Source organism: Heterocephalus glaber, unplaced genomic scaffold (assembly GCF_053883595.1).
Source record: "Heterocephalus glaber isolate CG9 unplaced genomic scaffold, H.glaber_assembly_v1.0 deba00001610, whole genome shotgun sequence".
NCBI lineage: Eukaryota > Metazoa > Chordata > Mammalia > Rodentia > Bathyergidae > Heterocephalus > Heterocephalus glaber.
In genome coordinates, this window is record NW_028258381.1 from 38,943,021 (window position 1) to 38,964,664 (window position 21,644).

The 21,644-nt window shown below is 48.7% G+C and overlaps 1 protein-coding gene across 1 annotated transcript; it reads left to right on the top strand.

Annotated features, from left to right (window-relative positions):
• The first annotated feature begins 3,113 nt into the window (after nt 1-3,113).
• Nucleotides 3,114-14,009, top strand: F2rl1 (F2R like trypsin receptor 1). The gene is made up of 2 exons (XM_021254762.2): nt 3,114-3,243; nt 11,645-14,009. Exons 1-2 carry the CDS (start codon nt 3,162-3,164, stop codon nt 12,763-12,765), a joined length of 1,203 nt encoding a protein of 400 aa, XP_021110421.1. The 5' UTR covers nt 3,114-3,161; the 3' UTR covers nt 12,766-14,009.
• Nucleotides 14,010-21,644: the final 7,635 nt, after the last annotated feature.

Here is a 21,644-nt window from a genome sequence, read left to right on the forward strand (position 1 = left end):
GTGATTCCCTTACTCCGGAGGCTGAGGCAGGAAGACCGTGAGTTTGAGGCCAGCCTGGGGTACGTAGCGAATTCGAGGCTGGCCTGGACTTAACATAGCGAGATCCCGTTCAAACGAACAAAAAGAAGTTTTCTCTCAGTGTCTAAATGCTTCCTTCCAGTGAAGGGAGTGGGGAGCTGCGGGAGTCCAGGCTCCCAAACCCGGCTCTGGAACTGCCGGGGTCCCACCTGCAGAGTAACAGGGCACCCTGCGCCCCTCAGGGCAAATGAGCCTCCACCACCCACACAACAGGTGCTGTGCTGCAAACTGACTTCACTGAGTGTCCTTCATCCAGTCAGGCTGAAGGAAAAAAGCACATTCTCGAGACTTTAACTCAGCATCGTTCACTGAAAGCCTTTTATTGAAATTCTGCTGAGTCAAAGCAGGCTCCTATATGACATCACCGAAATTTAAATTGAAAGCAGCGGAGCCCCACGCTTTGTTCCCTGCTAAGAGGACCCTCCCTCCTCCAAGGGTGCCACCTGTTTCCTGGCTGCCTACAACAAGGGAACTGTGCTCAGGGAGACTTGATGGGCATTTAGCCCTCACAGTCACCCCACGAGAAAAGGGCTACGATCACCCCAGATTGTGGTCGCAACAGTAATCAGTACAGGTGGGGAAAGGATAGTACAGGACTCATCCCTCCCGGGCAGGGACCGTCAGAAAAACTGTCCCCATTCACAACAAGGTGACCTCCTGGGCTACTTCTACAGAAATCAACCTTTTCTGGGAGGAAAACATGGCACAGACCGAGATTTGGGGCCCTGGGAACCGTGTTTCAGGAGCTGAGGTGCAGGTGGGGTGTGACAAAGACTCCAAGGAAGGAAACATGCAGGTTTTTCAGAGCTTCTACTTCACATCAGAGTCACTCTTTTACCCTGAGATGGCTTTAGTAAGCTCATCTTTATAGGCGAGGAAGCTAAGGCATAGATAGTGCATAGGGTAAATGATTTATCCAAGGTCACACAGGTGTCCTCAAGAAGAGATGCCAGAATCTGTCACCGGGTCACATGATTTCACATTCCTGAAAGAGCTCACTTGAGGCGCAGCCTGGGGCCACTGAACAGAAAGTCTGTGCTGCACAGCCTGCCATCCTTCTGTGTGTGCTGGAATATTTTTAAAAAGCTGCTGCCAGGTGTGGTGGCGCCCGCCTGTGATCCCAGTACACGGGGGTGGGGGGCTGAGGCAGGAGGATCGCTTCGAATTTGAGGACAGCCTGGATGACGTAGTGAGTTCAAGGACAGCCTGACTCCATAGCGAGACCCTGTCTCAAAAAAACCAAAACCCAAACCAAAACAAAAAACCCCTGTCCCTTCTGTTATCCAGAATGTGATCATTCCATTCTCCTGGCATAGCTGGACCATTTGCTTCTCTCATTTCATTTCATTTCATTTCTCTGCTTGTATAGTTCCTCTATGGCGCCAAAGGGAGAGCACATGAACCATCTGCTTGGCATCTTGGGGAGATGTTTTATAGGGGAAATGACTAAAGTCACTTGCTAATTTCTCTCTCTTTCTCTCTCTTTCTGTCCTTTTTGACAACTGAACTTGAACCAAGGCCTTTGCACTGAACTACACTCTCTACCTTTTTAAAATTTTGAGACAGGGTCTTGCTAGGTCTCTAGGTTACCCAGGCTGGGATCAAATTCAAGATTCCTCGTGCTGGGATTACAGCTTGCACCACCCCACTGGGCTCATTGTTTCCTTCTTGGATTATCCGGAACCCACGTTAATTCAGCTAATGGGCCACACCTCAGGTTCCGTTCGGAGTGACACAGGGACGGAGCCTTTCAGCAGATGCAGCTCCGGGCGAGGTGCTCACAGACTAGGGACGCCGGCATGTGGATTTGGTTGTGCAAGTATTAGTAACCGCCAGCGGTAACTGGCTCACTGAGGCTTGGCGTTCCAGGGACAATCACACTGTCAGGGCTCAGCTCTGTCTTCGCCCCGCTCACCCCTGTCTTCGCCCCGCTCACCCGAGCCCGGGCCCAGCCTCTCTCCAGGCAGCCACCAGGCCCTGCACCTGCTCAGAGTCCGTCAGCCTCCCAGCCGCTCTCCTGAGCTCTCTGGGGTCTTCCCTGTTCTTCCGGTCGCTTTGTTTCACCTTGCTCAGCTCCGGTCCCTGGTCCGTAAAGAGGAAAGATTAATCACACCGTGCGGGTGGTTGTGGCGATTCAGCAGACCCCGCTCCTGAAGTGCGGCACTCTCAGGGCCCAGTCCACGGCCTTCCCACGCTTCTGCTCCCGGAGGAGGGAACAGTTCAAGGTCACAGCTGGTTAACCAGGGGGAACCCAGCGCCGGGCGCCGCCCCTTCTCACACTTGCCCTCGGGTCCAAGGCCGCCCGCCTCGCTTCTGCACACCCGAACCTCGCTCCCGGGCCCACCTCTACCACCAGTGAAAGCCTGATTCTTTTCCCTTCTGGAAAATGGCTTGAGCTTCAGTCAAGGCTTCTATTTATTTTAGTTTTTAATTTTTTGGTACTGGGGATCAAACCCAGAACTTTTGCACTGAGTTAAATCCTTAACATTCTCTCTCTCTCTCTTCCTTCCTTCCTTCCTTGCTTCCCTCCCTCCCTCCTTCCTTTATTTCCTTTCTTTTTTGGTACCTGGGATAGAACTCTGTACCTTGCGATTTCGAGGCAGGCAGGGGAACCACTGAGCTAAATCCCCAGCCCGTGCCCTTTCTTTTTGAAACAGTCTCGATAAATCTCAAAGTTGCCCAGGCTGGGCTCAAATGGGCGACCCTCCTGCTTCAGCCTCCACAGTGCTGAGATGACAGGCAAACGCCACCACGCCAGAACGATCAAGACTTCTACCGTCAAGAGCAAGGCAGGGAGACAGAGGGCGCTGCTCTGGAGGAGTAAAGGTTAGAGGTGCCTCTGGACACACACCGTTCAGCCCGGGAGAAGGTGCGGCCCGCCTTCCTGTGGTTTGCATTCCAGCGCAGCCGCCGCCAGCTGCTCTGCCCCGAGCCTGGGGCGCGGGTCTCAGGTGAGCGCGCCGGCCGGGCGTGGCCTGGCGTTTAGGGGGCCGGGGGCGGGCGGGGCGCAGGATCGCCGGCTGCGCAGGGGCTGCGGGTGTTCGCGGAGGCGCCTTCTCTGCGCGGGCGCGGTCGGCGGCGGGATGCGGGGTCCGCGCGCGGCCTGGCTGCTGGGGGGCGCCCTCCTGCTGGCCGCCGCGGCCTCGGGCAGCAGCGCGGGGCCAGGTGAGCGGGGGCGGGGTGGGGGCGGCGAGCGGACGACCCCGGACCCGGCCTCTGGCTCGGCGCCCCCGCAGCCCACGGTGGGGCGGCCCGCGGTGGAGGAGCTGGGTGTGACGGTCGGCCCGGGCTTTCTGGCTATTTGGGCGCCGAGTGAATTCACGGGTGGCCCTTCTTGGACCTGCCTTGCATTTCTTTTTAATGCCCCTTCCTTCCTCCCTTTTGAACCCAGGGGCTCAGCGCTGAGTTGCATTCCCAGCGCCTTTCCTTTATTTACTCTTAAATTCCTTTTATTTTGAGGCACGGCCTCGCTGTGTAGACCAGGCTGCTCCGGAACTTGCTGTCTCTCCGCCTGCCTCAGCCTCCAGTGCTGTGGTTACGGGTGACCTCCGGTCGGCAGTGGGGTCCCAGGCCCGCCCTTCCCTTCACCTGGAGCGCGCACTGGAGGCCACTGTGGGACGCGGCCTCAGCCTGGGAACAGTGGCCAGGAGGAGTTTGGGCGGCGCCCGGTGCCCAGTGCCCGCTGCCGGCCTCCCCCGGCCGCGCGGGCGGTCGTGTCCCCCGGGTGTGCCCGAGTTGGAGTCGCCCGGTGCCATGGCCCGCGCTGGCTGAGGGCTTAAAGCTCGGCGCCGGGTGTGCTAAGCCTCCACCATGGGAGGGAGGCGCAGCCTGGGTGTCCTTACAAGGAGGCTTGAATTTCCCCGAGATCCGCAGGCCAGCTGTGAAAAGCATCTCTCACTTTTACCCTCTTTCCGAAGACTTCGTAAAAGAGCACGTAAATTAGATCGGAGACTGTCAGGAGCAATGCACCATAATTTTAGGGGAAATCATTCGGTTAGCCTAGTTCTCCTGCCTACAACCCAGCTATGGCATTTTGAGTCATAATTCCATTTTGGCCCCCGGTCACAACTGAGGCCTCAGTGATCCCGTGATGCTGTCTGTGATTCTTCAGGGCAAGATTTCACCAGCTGAAGACACCCTAGGAGGAACAAATTCTTCATCTACTCAGTTCCTCATTGTTCTTGGATTCCTGCCCCCCCCCCCGTCTTTTGTTACATTTGTTACCTTTGTTACATTTGTTTCTTCCGAGGTACTGAATAAAAGGTGCAGCAAGCTCAGGGCTTTGTCTTTGCTGCCCAGAGCAGCACTGAGCAGGCCTAAATCTCAGCTTCTCAGTCTCATTTTTTCTACCTTTCCTGTATAATTCGCCTTGTGCTGCCGTGGCTCGCAGGAGACTAGGACTCACTGCAGAGGTCCTGGGCCTTTTCCTCTCTGGAGCTAAGAAAAAGGGTGTTAGGGTGTGAGCTTGAACCTCCCCTCTGCTGGTCTAAATATAGGTTTTTATATCAAGTCTGGAAGTAGTGAAACTTACTAACATCTGTCCATTGGCCTGTGTCTTTTAAAGTCTGGAACTCTTAAGAATCCAGGCGCAAAAGTCACGTATGCGAATGTGAGAGTGGGCGCAGGTGATTCACCGCCTGCCCGGTGATGGTGATTCAGGTGGTTTCGGCGGGAACCGCCCCATTACCGGCTCATTCTTGTTGGCTGTTTATCAGGTAGGGGCTGGGGACCCTGGAGTACAGAGCGAGCTTGACTTTAGCAGAAAAGGAAGATCCGGTTACTTGTTAACCAGACCTCTTGAATATCGCACCTTGGTTATTTTTCTTTCCTCCCTGTATACATGGACCTTTGCAAGGTAACCTTCCTGTGTGAGGTTGGACTAGTGAGGCAGATTTCAGGTGCCTGAGCTTCCCTCCCAAAGTGACACAGAATTGATTTCCATCAGGACGAGGGCTTTGCTCATCCCCTTCCTCCGCGCTGAAGGGCAGATTGGGTTTGGTTTTCTTCCCCAGAGCCTCATCCCAAAGACTGCACAATGCAAAGGACTCGACCTAAGAGCAACCTCATTTTAGGCGGGGGACACCAGTTGGGGGAGCAAGGCAGGGAAAGCCCTCTCCGCTCTGGGTGGCCTCTCAGTGGCCCTGGATGACTGTTCATGTAAATGTGCTTAATCTCTCTCCCCCTGGTCTTCAACCCCAGAGGCTGGGAGCTGCCCTGCTGTCTCCATCCCCAGCGTGTGGCACCTGCAGAGCCTCTGAATGGCAGATGAAGGACCAGGCATGGGGGTGTGGCCTGCAGTCCTAGCCACTGGGAGGCTGAGGCTGGAGGGTCGCAAGCTTGAGCCCAGTCTGGGCAATTTAGTGAGACTGTCTCAAAAACTAAAAAGGGCCGGGCATGAAGCTCAGGGGGAAGGCCCTGAGTTCAGTCCCCAGTGAGGAGGAGGAGGAGGAGGAGGAGGAGGAGGAGGAGGAGGAGGAGGAGGAGGAGGAGGAGGAGGAGATGGAGATGATGAAGGTGAAGCGAGGGCGCCTGCCCAGAAGGAGAGATGACAGACTGGTGCAAGCAAGTGTGGCACTGAAGTCAGACTTTCAGACACTTTTTTCTCTGTACTATGTTACAGGACACGGAGGTTTCTCTTTTGGAGATTGTAACTTTTGTCCTGGTCACAGTTGGTATTTTAATTATAAAGCTGTATGTGATCACTGTAGAGGAAAAAAAGGAAAAAATTCAATGAAGTCACCCCAGAACTCAATACCAAAATAGCACTGCTAACATTTTTGGTTTTTATCTTCTCTCTTGCTTTCATATATCCATGCATAAAATAATGTATTCAAAACATATAATTTTTTTGTACAAGTATGAGGATATATAGGTTCATCAGTAGCGTGCATATATATAGCTGGGTGGAATGGTTCACGCCTATAATCCCAGCACTGAGTCTGGAGGCTGAAGCAGGAGAATCGCTGCAAGGTTGAGGCCAGCCTGGCCTACATAGTGAGTTCAAGGACGAGACCATTTCCAAAAAACAAAAACAACCAGGGCCGGGGGCTGCCACCTGTCTCGCAAGTGCAAGGTCCCAAGTGCAGTCTCTGGTACCAAAAACAAACACACACCATCTGTTACGGGAGGATGTATCATTATTGTCAGTTTAGGGATGTGTCCAGTGTTGTGTAAAAGGAGAGAACCCTAATGAACGGGAAGAGGGCCCCTTTCTTGCCTCGGAGTTACTAGTTAACCTTGGCAGGCAGCATCTCGTGAAGTCTGTGTTTGGCTTTCTTGGCGTTTTGTTAGCTGGGCGAGCATGGAGGGAAACGGCCCACCCTGCAAGAACGGTTATAAAATCAACGGACAGTGTCTCTGGGAGGGCACCCGGCAATGGAAACCTTTTCTCTCTCAGCTGTGGTCCTGAAGGTTGGGAGCAGAGGGATTTTGGGGTGAGGGTCTGTGAAGACCGGGTGGGGAGAGAGCTTGCTCAGGTGAAGTACTCGATCGTACGTGGTTTGCTGGGGACCCTGGACCCGCTCTCAACTAGAAGCCCTGTGTACAAAGAGTAATTTTACACAATGGATGGAGCACCTTGTACAGACTGTCCTGTAATTTATTTGTTTATTTTTACCCAATAAGTCTGTTCATGGTCAGTGTATCCAAATCAATCCATGCTTTTATAGAAGAACTGTAAATGTCGAATTACTAAACTGGTCCACCACCCCTCCTCCCTTTGCGGTACTGAGATTGAATGCAGTGCCCATGCACTGAGCTTCATCCTCAACACTTTATTTTTTATTTTGAAACAGGAACTTGGTAGGTTACCCAGGCAGGACTTGAACTTGGGATCCTCTGCTTCTGCTTCCTAGAGTGCTGGGATTTGGGGCATGTACCTCCACACCCATCTTAGTTCCTCTCTCCATAGGTGTTGAGAGTAACATTTGTTTTACTATGAAAAACAATGGCAGCATAAATATTGTACATTTAGTAGCAGTGGTGGCCGACAATCCTGGAACAATGAGGAACTATGTAGGTGAAGTTTTTGTTCCTCCCAGGATGTCTTCAGCTGGTGTAATCTTCTCCTGGAGAATCACAGCATCACCGGATCACTGAGGCCTCAGTTGTGACCGGGGGCCAAAATGGAATTATGTCTCAGAGTGCCATAGCTGGCCTACAGGAGGAGAACCAGGCCTAACCAAATGATTTTCCCCCAAAATTATGTAGCATTGCTCCTGACACAGCTCATATGAGGTTTTCAGTTTTTCAGTACTGGGGATCAAACCTTGGGCTTCACACTGAACCATTTTAAATTTTGAGACAGGGCCTGACTAAGTTGCCCAGGCTGGGCTTGAATTTGCAACCCTCCTGCCTCAGTTTCCCAGAGTGCTAGAATCACAGACATATACCCAACTTATTTATTTTAATTTAGGGTTAGATTGCCTACACATAAGAAAAAACATGTTATATTTGTTTATTTGTTTTTTGGGGGGATACTGGGGATCGAACTCAGGACCTTGCGCTTGTGAGGCAGGCAGCAGCACCACTGAGCTACATCCCTGGCCCGAAACATGTTAGGCTTAAGTTGCCAAATGAGACTGGCTCTTTTTGCTCCACCAGAGGGCCTACGCTTCTATCCATTTCCTGGAAAGACACAACCCTGTTCTTCTCTGTGACTGGATAATACTCCCTTGTGCGTGTAGACCGCGTTCCCCTCGTCCACGCATCTTGTTGGTGGGCAGCTAGGCTGTTTGCACAGTTCAGCTCTTGTGAGTTCTGCTGCTATAAAAAACCTGGGTGTGCTGCCATCACTGTAGTATGCGGCCTTTAATTCTTTCGGGAACGCAGTCTACTAGCGGGATCACATGGTAGGTCTCGTTTCAGCTCTGTGGGGAATCGCCACCCTGATTTCCACAGTGGATTTGCCTTCCCACCAGCAGCGTGGAAGGGCTCTTGCTCCCACACTTCTTGCCAGCATTTTTCCTTTCCTTCCCCCCTTCCTCCCTTCTTCCCTTCTTCCTTTCCTTCCTTCAGTAGTCCAGGCTGGCCTTACACTGGTGTTGATAGTTCTGCCTCAGCCCCCCGCAGCAGCCCTGGGATTGGGCAGGTGTGGTGGCCTCTCGTGTTCTTGATGACAGCCTTTCTGAGCTGTGAGATGGAATCTCCTGTGCTTTTGGTTTGCATTTCCCTAATGGCTCCTGGGGCCTATGCTGGAAGCCTTTGCCTGTGCCTATGGCTTCTAGTGTTCCCCCTGTGCTTTCTTCTAGCAGTTTCAGAGTTTCAAGTCTTATCTTTACTTCTGTGATCCTTTTTGACTTGATGTTAGCATGGGAAGAGGTAAGGATCTCTTCAATCTTCTGCATGCTGACGGCCAGTTTTCCCAGCACCGTTTGTCAAAGAGGCCGTTTGTTCTCCAGCGTATGCTTTTGGCTCCTTTGTCAATAATCACATGGCTGTGGGTGCATGCGTTTGTTTTTGTGCCAAGACTATGCTGTTTTTTTTGTTTTTTATGTATCACTATGGCTTTGTAGTATCATTTGAGATCCTGTATTGCAAGGGCTCCATCTTTGATTTTTTTTGGTCTTTTGAGACAAGGTCTCACCATGTAAATGAGGCAAGTCTTGAATTCGCTATAGCCCAGGCTGGCCTCAGACTCACAGTGATGCTCCTGCCGCAATCTTCTAAGTGTTGGGACTACAGGTGTACGCCACCACAGCATGCCAGTTTTGCTTTTTTGCTTAGAATTGCTTTGGCTATTCGTGGTCTTTTGTGTTTCTATGTGAGTTTTGCTTTGTTTTTGGCTTTTTGAGATAGGATTTCCACTGTGTAACTCAGGTTGCCCTTGAACTCATTTTGTAGCTAGGCTGGCCTGGAACTCATAGTGATCTTCCTGCCTCAGCCTCCCAACTGCTGGGACTGTATATGTGCACCACCTTGCCTAGCTTTATTTCCATATGAATTTTAGGATTTACTTTTTCTACTTCTGTGAAGAATGGTGTGGGTATTTTAGGATCCCACCGAATCTTTAGATGGCTTTTGGCCATAGGGTCATTTAGACAATATTATTTCTGGCCCAGCATGGTGGCACATGCCTGTGATCCCAGCACTTGGGAGGCTGAAGCAGGAGAATCCCCATGAGTTCGAGGCAAGCCTGGGCAACATAGTGAGTTCAAGGCCAACCTGAATTACATAGTGAGACCCAGTCTCAAAAAACAAAACAAAAAGAAACAATATTAATGCTGATTCATGAACAAGGGTGGTCTTTACATTTCCTAACATCTTGTTTCTTTTGTCAGTGTTCTGTAATTTCCATTATAGAGGTCTTTCACCTTTTAGGTTAGGTTGATTCCTAGATATATACTTTTTAAGCTATTGTGAATGGGATTGTTTCCCTAAATTTTTCTTGGTGGGTTCATTCTTGGTGTGTATAGGAAAGCTGTTGATTTTTGTGTGTTGATTTTGTATCCTGCCACTTGGTTAACTTGCTTATTAGAGCTGAGAGTGTTCTGATGGGGTTTTTAGGGTGCCCATGTAAAGATCGTATCATGTGCTAATTGGGGTAATTTCACTTCTTCCTGTCCTATTTGTGCCCCCCTTTTTTCTCCTGCCTGAATTCGCTGGTTACAATTCAAATACTGTGTTGATCAGCAGTGGTGAGAGTAGACGCCCTTGTCTTATTCCTGATTTTAGGGGAAATGCTTTCATTTCCGTGTTACTTTTAACAGCTTTATTAAATCATGCAGTTGCAACTGTAGGCTCACTCATTTAAAAAGTACAGTTGGGTGGCTGTTAGTGTATTCATACTGCACCATCGCCAGAGCCAATTGAGAACCTGTTCATTATCTGAAGAGAAACACCTTGGCTGTGACCGGTCACCTGACAATGGCTCATTGGATTTGCCTATGCCAGTCATTTTATATAAATGGAACAATACGTGTTCCTCTGTGACCGATTTCTTTTACTCATCCTACTTTTTTTTAGGGTTCTTCTATGTTATATCATGTATCAATGCTTCATTTTCTTTATTTTTATTATATATAGTTTTTGAGACAGAGTCTCACTGTGTTGCCCAGGCTGGTTAAATGCTTGGGTTCAAGTGATTTTTCTGTTTCAGTCTCCTGCATGCCAAGACTATAGGAATGTACCACCATGCTCAGCTATAATACTTCATTTCTTTTTGTTGCCAAGTAATATTTCCTTGTGTGGATATATTTCATTTTATTTATTCATCCATTGATACAAATCTGGGTGGGTTTTTTTCAGTACCGGGGATCGAACTCAGGTCCTTGCGCTTGCGAGGCAGGCGCCGGAACCACTGGGCTAAATCCCCAGTGCTGGGTTGTTTTTATTTTTGACTATTGTAAATGTTGCTCTGAGTATTTGAGTAGAAGTTTTTGTGTGGATGCATGTTTTATTTCTCTTGGGTATATACCTAGGAATGTAGTGAGTCACATGGTAGCTCTCTTTAACCATCTGAGGAACTGCCACTGTCTGAAGTTTCCAGGCACTGAAACAAATCCCAGATAAAATTTCATCCTAAGATATTTTAGCATATATCCATAAGAGATAAGAATTTCTTTTTAAACATACCCACAGCACAGTTATAGTACAGTGTTACAGAGTAACAGTAATTTCTTAGTACTGTAGCATCAAATTTCAGTCAGTGTTCACATTTCTAATGGTCTCCTACATGTTATTTTAGTGGCTTATTTGAATCAAGCTCCAAGGAAGGTGCACACATTATATAACTGATGCATCTTTTCAATCCGTTAGTAAATTTCACGTCTGTACCTCTCTCTCCCCATCTTTTCTTTTTTTTCCTTGTAAATTATATTTTGGAATTGGGTCCTTTATCCTGTAACACTTCCCACAGCCCGAGTTTTGCTGGCTACATCCTAGGCATGTTACTGAACATCTCTTCCCAGAGCTGATGCTAAAGGACTCACACGACAGCCCTAGAACAGGACACAAGTGTGTCATTTGCACATCCACTTGTTCAATGACCTTGAGACCAGAAGGCCACCATCCGGCCTCCACGTGAAGGTCCTCGGGAGGCCAGCACAGCAGCTCAGAATCCCTGCCTATTTTAGAGAACATCCATGTGGTGGGGAGGTACTGTCCCCTCATGATGTTGGGAGTTGCCCTGTGCAGAGCTCTGAGATGGGGTCACTGAAAGCCAGGCCGGCCCCTGACTCTGGGCTGGTGGGACAGGGAATCTGAGCCGGGCTTCTGTCTTACACCCACCCTAGTGAATTTGGCACCGTCCTAAACTGATGGTTGCTAACTGACTGTTGATGGACATGTGCTAAAACAGCTGAGGACCAATGAGTGTGCGAAGTTTATTAAAAAGATGAATTGAAATACTTCCAATCTTTTCCAGATTCCTAAAAATCAGTTTTCCACGTGTTCCCTACAATCCTCCAGTAAAGGACACTCTCCCCCCAAGGAAGTCCCTAGCCAGATGCATTTTGTGTAATCCACCAATGGTACATCTCTGCCCTCATCTGAATATTTTCATGTGAGTGAAGCAGCCCTACCTCTGAAACACTGATTTTGATAAATGACACTTTTGCCTGCCTTTCAGCTGTGGGAGTCAACAGAACCTCCAGGGGCAGAAGTCTCATCGGAAAGATCCAGGACAATGACCTTCTGGTCACCAAAAAAGGAGTCACGGTGGCCCCCGGATTTGGAGTGGATGAGTTCGCCGCATCCATCCTCACCGGAAAGCTGACGACCGTCTTCCTCCCAGTGGTCTGCACAATCGTGTTTGTGGTCGGCTTGCCTAGCAACAGCATGGCGCTCTGGGTCTTTTGTTTCCGAACGAAGAAGAAGCATCCCGCCGTGATTTACATGGCCAACCTGGCCCTGGCGGACCTCCTCTCAGTCATCTGGTTCCCCCTGAAGATCGCCTATCACGTACACGGCAACAACTGGCTTTACGGGCAAGGCCTCTGCAAGGTGCTTATCGGCTTCTTCTACGGTAACATGTACTGCTCTGTTCTCTTCATGACCTGCCTCAGTGTGCAGCGATACTGGGTCATCGTGAACCCCATAGTGCACCCCAGGAAGAACACAAACATTGCCATCGGGGTTTCTGTGGGAATATGGCTGCTGATTCTGCTGGTCACCATCCCCTTGTATGTCATGAAGCAGACCATCTACATCCCAGCCCTTAACATCACGACCTGTCACGACGTCCTTCCCGAGGAGGTGCTGGTGGGGGACATGTTCCACTACTTCCTCTCCCTGGCCGTTGGCCTCTTTCTGTTCCCGGCCCTCCTCACAGTGTCTTCCTATGTGCTCATGATCCGAGCACTCCGATCTTCTGCCATGGATGAACACTCGGGAAAGAAAAGGCACAGGGCCGTCAAGCTCATCATTACCGTCCTGGTCATGTACCTCGTCTGCTTCACACCTAGTAACCTTCTACTCGTGGTGCATTATTTCCTAATTAAGAGCCGAGGCCAGAGCCATGTGTACGCCCTGTACATCACCGCTCTCTGCCTGTCCACCCTCAACAGCTGCATTGACCCCTTCATCTATTACTTTGTCTCTCAAGATTTCAGGGATCACGCCAAGAATGCTCTCCTGTGTCGCAGCGTCCGCACTGTGAAGCGGATGCACATCTCCCACACCTCCACGAAATTCTCCAGGAAGTCCCGCCCTTATTCTTCAAGTTCAACCAGTGTTAAAGCTTCCTCCTGAGCTTCCCCACTCCACAAGCAGAAGCTTCCTTCCTGGGGAGGGGCTGGTGTTTCCTACCATGCAGCTTCTCCCAGGACTGCTGGGGGCTTCGCTGCCTGCAGGGGAACAGCTCCTCATGTTAACCCAGACAGCAGTGTCAGACTCTGCTACTCAGATGGCCTGGAAACTGATCTGACCAAAGCAGATTTTTTTAGAAGGTGGTGAAAAGACAGAAACCTGTCATGCAGAAACTACACCTAGCATGAAGACGAGGCTTCCAGTTGAAAGTAATTTTTCTAAATCTGAGGTCCAGCTGAGCCTTGTTAGGGCTCAGGGCCCCAGAGAGCATCTCTCCAATTCACCGGCTTTCCAGATGAGGAAGCTAACTTGGTAAATGGGCTGCTGGAGTCAGAATCCCAGCTAATGGCAGGGAGCTCCGGAAGGGAGCTCTGGCAGGACAGCAGAACCCACAGGTCCAGTGAGTGGCTCTAGATTCTTCACCGAAGTTGGCAAGGGTTGTGATAAATGCAGGCTCCTTGGGCGGGTGAGGACAGCTCAGTCCACGGGAACCAGGTCCTCTACAAGGCTTGTGCTGTCCATGCGTGAGAAAGCCCGAGAACCTTTGGCCTGAGAGCTTTCCACTTGACAGGCTGCCACAATGGTTTCTGAAAAGAAAAGCTAAGAAGAACGTTTCACATCTCTTACTGTTCCGCTTGTAATGAAATTTGTTGTTGATGTACTAGGACCCTCAGTTATTTCTTTATTATTCCTTTAAGCTTTTGCCTGTGTTATTATCCTAGAAAAATTTGTGGATCTTAAACATGGTAATCAACTTTGTTATAAGATCTTACTAACCACAGTCTGAGTAATACACTTAGTTTTACAACTAAGAGGGATATTTACCACTTAGTATTTTTTTTTTTTTTGGTACCGGGGATCGAACTCAGGTCCTTGAGCTTGCAAAGCAGGCAACAAAACCACTGAGCTAAATCCCCGGCCCCCTACCACTTAGTATTTTTAAAAGTTATTGTTGGGATATTTATTGTCAAGTTTTGTTCACTTGTTACCGAATAGGAAATTACAGAGTCTTCACAGGGTTAGAACCACATTCATTTGGGAAACAGCGTGAACAGAAAGGGCTTGCAACGTGTTTAAGAGGTACTTGACTCCAAAGGGATTACACACCTGCTGTACTTGTGACTTTTAAAAATTGTTTTATTGTATGATTGGTTTATAAATAATACACTGCTTTATTTTACAACTTATATGTGAGCTGTGTGTTTTGTTTGTTTGAAGGAAGGAGTAGGGGGAAGACAAGCAGCTGCATTGCTCTTCTAAAAACAAATGTGATTCTCACACCTTTTGTTTTTCATTGCTGGGATCAAACCCAGGGCCTTACACATTCACATAATACGTTTTACGTGAACAAAATGACTGTACATATTGCTGTGCAACAACTGTTTTCCACTTAGGAATATGTTTTAGCTGGGAGCGGTGGCTCACGCCTATAACCTCAGCATCCTGGGAGGCTGAGGCAGGAGTACCAGGAGTTCAAGCCCAGCCTGGGAAACTTAGGGACCTAGTCAGATCCAGTCTCAAAGTAAAAATAAAAAAGAACCCTGGGGATGCAGCTCAGCAGAAAGGCCCTGGGTTTAATGCCCAATACTGCCAAGAAAAAAAGTTTTACAATTCTTTCCGTAACTATTTCTATAGGTTGACTTTTTTTTTGGTACCAGGGATCGAACTTGGGACCTTGCGCTTGCAAAGCAGATGGTGGGGTTGACTTTGATTTTTAAAGGAGATGAACACCGGCTACTTAATGATTTGGATGTATTACAATATCATTAGTCATTTCCCTCCTTGATGGCGCCTTAAATAGTCCTGGTCTCTTTTTTTCCTTCTTTTTATTGGGTAGTATTGGGGATTAGGCCTAGGGAACACTGAGCAACATCCCCAACAACCCCCCCCCTTAATTTATTTTACCCACTTGCTATTTACTTTTTTGTTCATTTTGTGGTACTGGGGATTGAACCCAGGGTTGCTCTACCCTTGACGGACAGCCTCAGCCATATATATATATATATATTCATATATATAGAGAGAGATATATATATATTTTTTGGGTACCAGGGATCGAACTCAGGATCTTGTGCTTGCGACACAGGCAGCGGAACCACTGAGCTAAATCCCCGGCAGCCATATATATTTTTTAAGGTTTTGTTTTTCTTTTTTTTTAAAAGACAGGGTCTCACTATGTAGTTCAGGCTGGCCTTGAATTCAGCACTTCTCCTGCCTCAGCCTCACAAGTGCTGGGATTACAGGTGTGTGCTCCAAGCCTGCCTTTTAAGTTTTAATAATTACTGTTATTATTGTACTAGGGATTGAATTTAGGGCCTTTTCACTGAACTATATCCCAAACCCTTCTTAAATTCTTTTTTTTTAAAATTTTGAGACAGGTCTAAGTTGCTAAATTGCTCAGGCTAGACTTGAACTTGTGAGCCTTCTGCCTCACCTCCCGGAGTGCTGGGATTACAGGCGTACACTATAATGTGTGTGTATAGACATTTGTGAGAGTGTCTTTTGGAAATTGTTTCTGGAAGTAGAATGATCAGGTCAAAAGTCAGATATCTATTTTAGGGCTGAGTTTAGCTCCGTAGCAGGGCACCCATCTGGCACGTACCAGGTCCGGAGTTGAGTCTCCGAGGTGAAGAGAGCGGAGGGTGGGTTACATGTCTATATCACATTTTGGTAACTTTTGCCAAATTGTGCTACTACCAAGACAGTATGTTAACAACTGATTTCTGAAATGTTCATCCACGCTTGATGCCATCAAATTTTGGAAAAAAATTTTTTGGTACTGGGGATTCAATCTGCCAGGCAAGCTCTACCGCTGAGCTACGTCCCCTAGCCTTTTGTAAAATTTTATTTTGAGACAAAGTCTTGCTAAGTTGCCTAGGCTGGCTTCAAATTTGTGATCTTCCTCCCTCAGCCTCCCAGGTTACTGAGATAGCAGGTGTGTAGCACCGTGCCCAGAAATCTTTGTAAATTGTGCTAGTCTGACTGGGGGGGAGAATCTCATTGTTTGAACTGTATGTGGTGGTGCACGACTGTAATCTCAGCACTTTGGGATACCTGGTATCAAATTAAAAAAGAAGTGGGAGTATAGCTCTGTGTGACTGCCCTACATTCAATCCCCCATACAAACAAAGAACATATGCATTGTTTGAGTTGTGTGGAAGAAGCTGCTCACACACCTCTTCCTCACAGGTGATAAAGACAGATCTGGGGCTCGTCTGTGCTCTCACAAGTATTATGCAGCGTGACTACTATTACGATACCCCTCCCCAAGGCTTCACTTCCCACAGTTGAGTTGCCCAAAGCCAAACTGATGTCTGAAAACATCAAGTGGAAATTCCGGAAATAAGCAATTTGTAAGTTTTAAATTGCATACCATTGGAGCGGCGTGATGGGATCTCGCGCTGGGTGAATTGCCCTTTTGTTCTGGGACCCAGGCTGTGTGCCCTACGCTGCGGTGACTCCATGATCAGAGGGGCTGGTCATCAGCAGTGTTGCAGCCCCTGTATCCAAGTAACTTAATGATGACCCCAACTGAGGGCCTCTTAGGTGAAAGGGTGAAAGTAAATGAAGATACTATGAGGGAAGAGACCACACTCACATACTTTTATACAGTACATCGTGTCATTGTTCTAGTTTTCACTGTTGCCATGAATCCCTCCTGTGCCTCACTGGCGCACCGCGTCATGTGCGTCTGTGCAGGGAACCAACAGACCATGTAAATGGTGCGGGGCTATTGCAGCTCCCGAAGGCTGGCATAGAGAGCCGCCGTGTTCTCGGATGTTCACGGGTCTCCTTCCTGCTCTGCCCCTTTCCCTTCAGTACCCTTGTACGTCATGCTTTCTTTGCTGTTGATTGCCGTGCTCAAAATAAAAAATGGAAAAGAAGGCTGGGGAATGTAGTTCAGTGCAAAGGTTCTGAGATCAATCCCCAGTTCCCCACGCCCCCACCATAAAGGGGTCCCTGTATAGAAGAGCCAGGGGAGTGCAGAGTATCCAAATTCTTGGATATTTGGGATTCATCCTTCAGAAACATCAAACAATATGACATATAACACAAAAGCAGAGACTAACACGTCTGAAGTTCTCCCCTGCTCAGGCCAGTCTCTCCTCCCTCCAATCAGGGGTTTCTTCAACCTTCTAACTCAGGTGAACTGGAGTTCCCCAAATCCCCTGTCAAAAGCAGAAATAATTTCTACCTTGAAAGCTTTTGCTTTTTGCAAACCTGCTTATGGTTCTGTCTGTCTATCTATCATCTGTCTAACACAGTGTTAGGGATGGAACCCATGGTCTATGCATTCCAGGCAAGTACTCCCAACACTGTTATACCTCCCCCCATCAGTTTTTGGAGGGCTTAGGTGGGTAGTACTGGTATTGAACCCAGGACCTTCACACTGGGCTATATCTCCAGCTATTTGAAAATAATTTTTAATTTTTTTGAACATAGAACAGTGAACACCTTTATTACGTGAGCTAAGCCAGGAGGGAGGGTGACTTATTGGCCTTTCCGGGCCTTGATTTTCCTCACAGAGAACTCGGGCTCCTTGTCCTCTAGCACAGCCATCTGCTCGGCCACTCCAGCATGGTCTCGATGTTGGCACTAGTCTCGGAGAGACTGCGGATTTTGGCTTGGCGTTCTTTTTCCTCTCACCATACTTTCTTTCTCACTAATTTGTCCAGGCTTGACTAGAACTTTCAGTCCTGCCTCAGCGCCCAAAGTGCTGGGCTTGTAGGTGTGCACCACCTCAACCAGCTAGAGGGCCGTGTTAGTTTGAAAGTAACAGTAGATTTGCTGCCTTGCTTTCCAGAACCCAAATGCTAAGCTGACTCAGTGGCAGACGTTTTACTGGGTATTTCTTTGTGTGCCGCTTCAGTTCTCTGCAGCAGGAGATTCAGACTTGCAATTAATTTCCTGGTTTTCAAGATTTCCTGGACCCTAGGGCTCTCTGATGTCATCAGTGTGCATAATTTAGTAATTATAGCTTCATTTCTGAGCCTTTAGTCCTTTGAAGGGATGTATTATAGAATCAGATCACAGCTGCTGCTCTGGTCTTTTCAAAGGGAAGCTTCTGATCCTACAGGAGCTGAAGGTGGGTGTCCAGGCCTTCCCTGATCCCCAGTTTCAAAGAGCCAAGGTCAAATGGCTCCCTGTCATTCAAGCCTTGAAACTTCTTCGGGGTGGCTGTTACACTGATTTGTGAACACTGGGAGTCACCCAGAGCACACCGAGGAGGTGCCCTGGGGAAGTGCGGGTCTGAGCTGCTGTGGTCTCTACTGGTCTGTCCATCCGAGCAGAGCACCTCCCACCTCTGAGAGATGAGGCATGCCGAGCTCCGTGCCGCCCCCTCCTGCAGAAACCTGCAGACATCGGCGGAGCCTGTGGGCTCTGCCAGCAACTCCAGCAAACCAGCAGCTCCTGCCAGCAGTGCGAGGGGCTCCTTCATCCATCCCACGACGTTCTTTGCCACATCGCTGCAACGTTAAATGCCAAGAATTAAATCAGTTCCTGCTGAACAGCGTTCTCGTCACGGAGCTGATCTTCTCAGTGAAGCACACGGATGATAAAAACAGCAGAGAAACCCAACCCTCTGGTACACAGGTGGCGAACCTGTGGCAGGCGTGCCCAGTGGGTTCTTTGTTACCACTGAAAGCTCCTCTAAAGGTTTTGCCATCACTGCTTTAGTATTTGGCTTCCCACAACTTTTAAAGCATTGCCCCATTCCAAAGCTAGGTCTTGAGAGTGGCAGAAATCAAAGACAGCACAAAAGGCCAGGGTTCACAAGGGCTACTATTGTGGCTGACCTCTCCAACTGTGCTTTCTCACACTGATTTTCAGTACTGAGGTTGAACCCAGGGCTTCCTGCATAGAGGCAAGTGCTCTGCCACTCAACTACCTCCCCCCATCCTGAATTCCTTTCACCTGCAATAAAACCCTAAAAGTAATAAAAGGTGCACATAAAAAGAATCGAGACTATAAGAACATACTGCAGTGTGCAAAATGGATGTAGCTCCCCCTCTGTGCCCACACTGGAGCTCAGGGAGCCCCCTGTGTCCCCTGAGATGTTTCCTACGTGAGTACCTGTTTTTTAAGTATAAAAGATGAGTTGGACTCTGTACTAGTTATATGTATACATGAATTACCTCAGAATGTGGAGGCCTAACCCACACTAAGCATTTACTAACCTGCAAGGCTTGTGCGGTCGTGGATTCAGGAGCAAATCGGCAGCTTGTGGCATGGCTCTCATGAGGTGGGGTCAAGGCGTCTCCCACACAGGCTGCCAGGTGCTGGGAATGGGCAGTGGGCCTCAGTTCTCCACATGGGCCCTCTCCCAGGGGTGCCCAGAGCATGAAGACTGGCTTCCTTCAGGACACGGGACCCAGGGGAACAGGAGCGAGCTGCGAGCCTGGCCTTGAGGTCACACACGACCTCACCTCCACCCTACCGTGTTGGTCACACAGACCAGCCCCACTTCAGTTTGGGAGGAGCCACCTAAAGGGACGGAGCACCGGAAGAGAGACACCATGTTGGAGGCTGGCTGTACATTGTGCCCATGAGCACATCTTGGGCATTATTTTTGTATCAGCATTTATGGATTAACCTTCTGTGATTGATTGTACTAGGAGTTGAACCCAGGCCTTCACACTGAGCTACATCCCCAGCCCTTTTGTATTTTGTGAAAGGCTCCTGCTAAGCCACTAAGTTGCCCAGACTGGGCTCAAACTTGGGATCATCCTGCCTGAGCCTCCCGGAGTGCTGGGCTGACGGACTGCACCACCACGCTTGCTGAACCTCACCATTTCAAATGGCTATACCCATTTGTCTTCCTTCCTTCCTCGTTCCTGAGACACAATGCCCCACAACCACAAGCTAAAGAAGACAGATTTATTTTAGGTCATAGTTTGTAGAGGCTTCAGTCCACGGTTGGCTGAGACTACTGGTGGGTGCCACCCTCCCCTAGGGTGGGCCTTCTCATTACCCACACCCAGAATATGCTAATCTAATCAGTGAACTAATTTAGTTATTATGTACCCATAATCCAGTATCACAAGCCCATAATCTAGCCACCTTCCAAAAGCCCTACCTACCTATGAGTACAAGAGGCTTTGGGAGGACCTCTAGAGATTAGCCATAACACCACTGTATGCACACGTCATATTTCATGGGATCTGGTTTAGGCTACACAAACAATAACTGAGTGAATATCATTCATTCAGTATTCCTCCGGCATGCCTTATGTGCCAAGTCATGTGCTAGACACTGAGGGATACTGTGGAGAATGAAACAGACTGAAACTTGCTCTCAAGGAGATTAATTTCTGATTGCAGAAAGATAGAAAACCAGAAAAACATCCAATAGTAGCAAGAGCTGAAGGCAAATGCTAAGAGCGTTCTGTGCTGGGGAATCAGGGAGGGTTTCCAAGGAGGTGAAATTTAAATTACAATGGAAAGAACAAGAAAGCCCGCTATGGAGAGTCCCAAGCCAGGGCTTCGATGGAGTAAGGAAAGAAGAGCATGAGCAAATAGGTTAGAGAGATAGACAGGCACTGGGTGACTGAAGGGGTTTGTGAGAGGGTAGGGAACTTGAGCTTCATTCTAGGCGAGGTGCCATGCAGGTGTTTTGCTGGTCATCTAAAAGCCACTGGCTACCGTGTGGAATATCGATTACCAAAGGGGAAGAGAGAGCAAGGAGCATGGTTCAGAGTAACCAAGGAGGGATGATGCTGGCTTGAATTTGACAAGGAAAACAGTTGGAAAGGCGGAGGCTGGCTTAGGCTACATTTTGGAGGTCTTGTCAGTTGACATGAGGAAAGCAGATCATAGACACCACAGAAACCAAAGAGTGTACCTTGCTTTTCTGCTTGATGGCTGGTGGTGAAATAATTAGGAATGAGCAAGTTTGGAGGTTGAAGAACAAGAGTTGTTTGGACCATGGCATCTTGAGCTCTTAGTTTTCTGTTGTATAACAAAATACTTGAAGCTTGCTACTTTATAAAGAAAAGAGGTTTCATTTAGCTCACAGTTTTGGAGGCCAAAAGCCAAGACCAGGAAGTCCTGTTAATTCAGTCTCTGGAGAGGGGGTCATGGTGGATGGCATCACAACGGCAGGAGCCCAGGCAGAAGCAATCATACAGGGGGACACGAAGGCACAGTCCAGGCCAGCTCCTTTTCGCGTGCAAACTTGCGCTCATGGGAGCTGAGCTATATCATGAGAGCTGTACTAATTTCCTCTGCGGAGGGCACCCCAGTGACCTCATCACCTTTCACAAAGCCCCACCTCTTAAAGGAGCCACTTCCTCAACACGGCCATGCCGAGAACCAGGCTTCCAGCACTTGACCCTTCAGGAGATACAGTGAGTCCTGTCCAAATCATAGCACTGAGATGCCAACTAGACATCCATTAGGGTGGCCAACGGGTGTTTGGATTTCAGTCTGAATGAGTTTTTTCAACAGTAGTCAGGGATGGAGGTATAGATTTTGCCCTATCACTGACACTTAAAACAAAGAGCTTAGAGAGGACTTCTGAGGGGAGAGAATACAGGTGAAGAAGGGGGCTTAAGACAGAGGTCTTTAGCCCGTTAGCCTATACATTGTTTTGTTTTGTGGTACTGAAGATTAAACCCAGGGAATCATGGCTTGTGTTTAGATGTCCTCCCAACGCCTCATGCAGTCAGAGGTGGGGCCTTTTCAGAGGTGGCCGGATCTTGAGGGTGTGATGCTGGGATTGACTCATGGTGCAATGCTAGGATCAAGGGCACTAGGATCAAAGGTGTGAGTGCCGCCTGCCCTACACTGGCTGGATTACATGTAAGGGACAGAAAGAGCTGT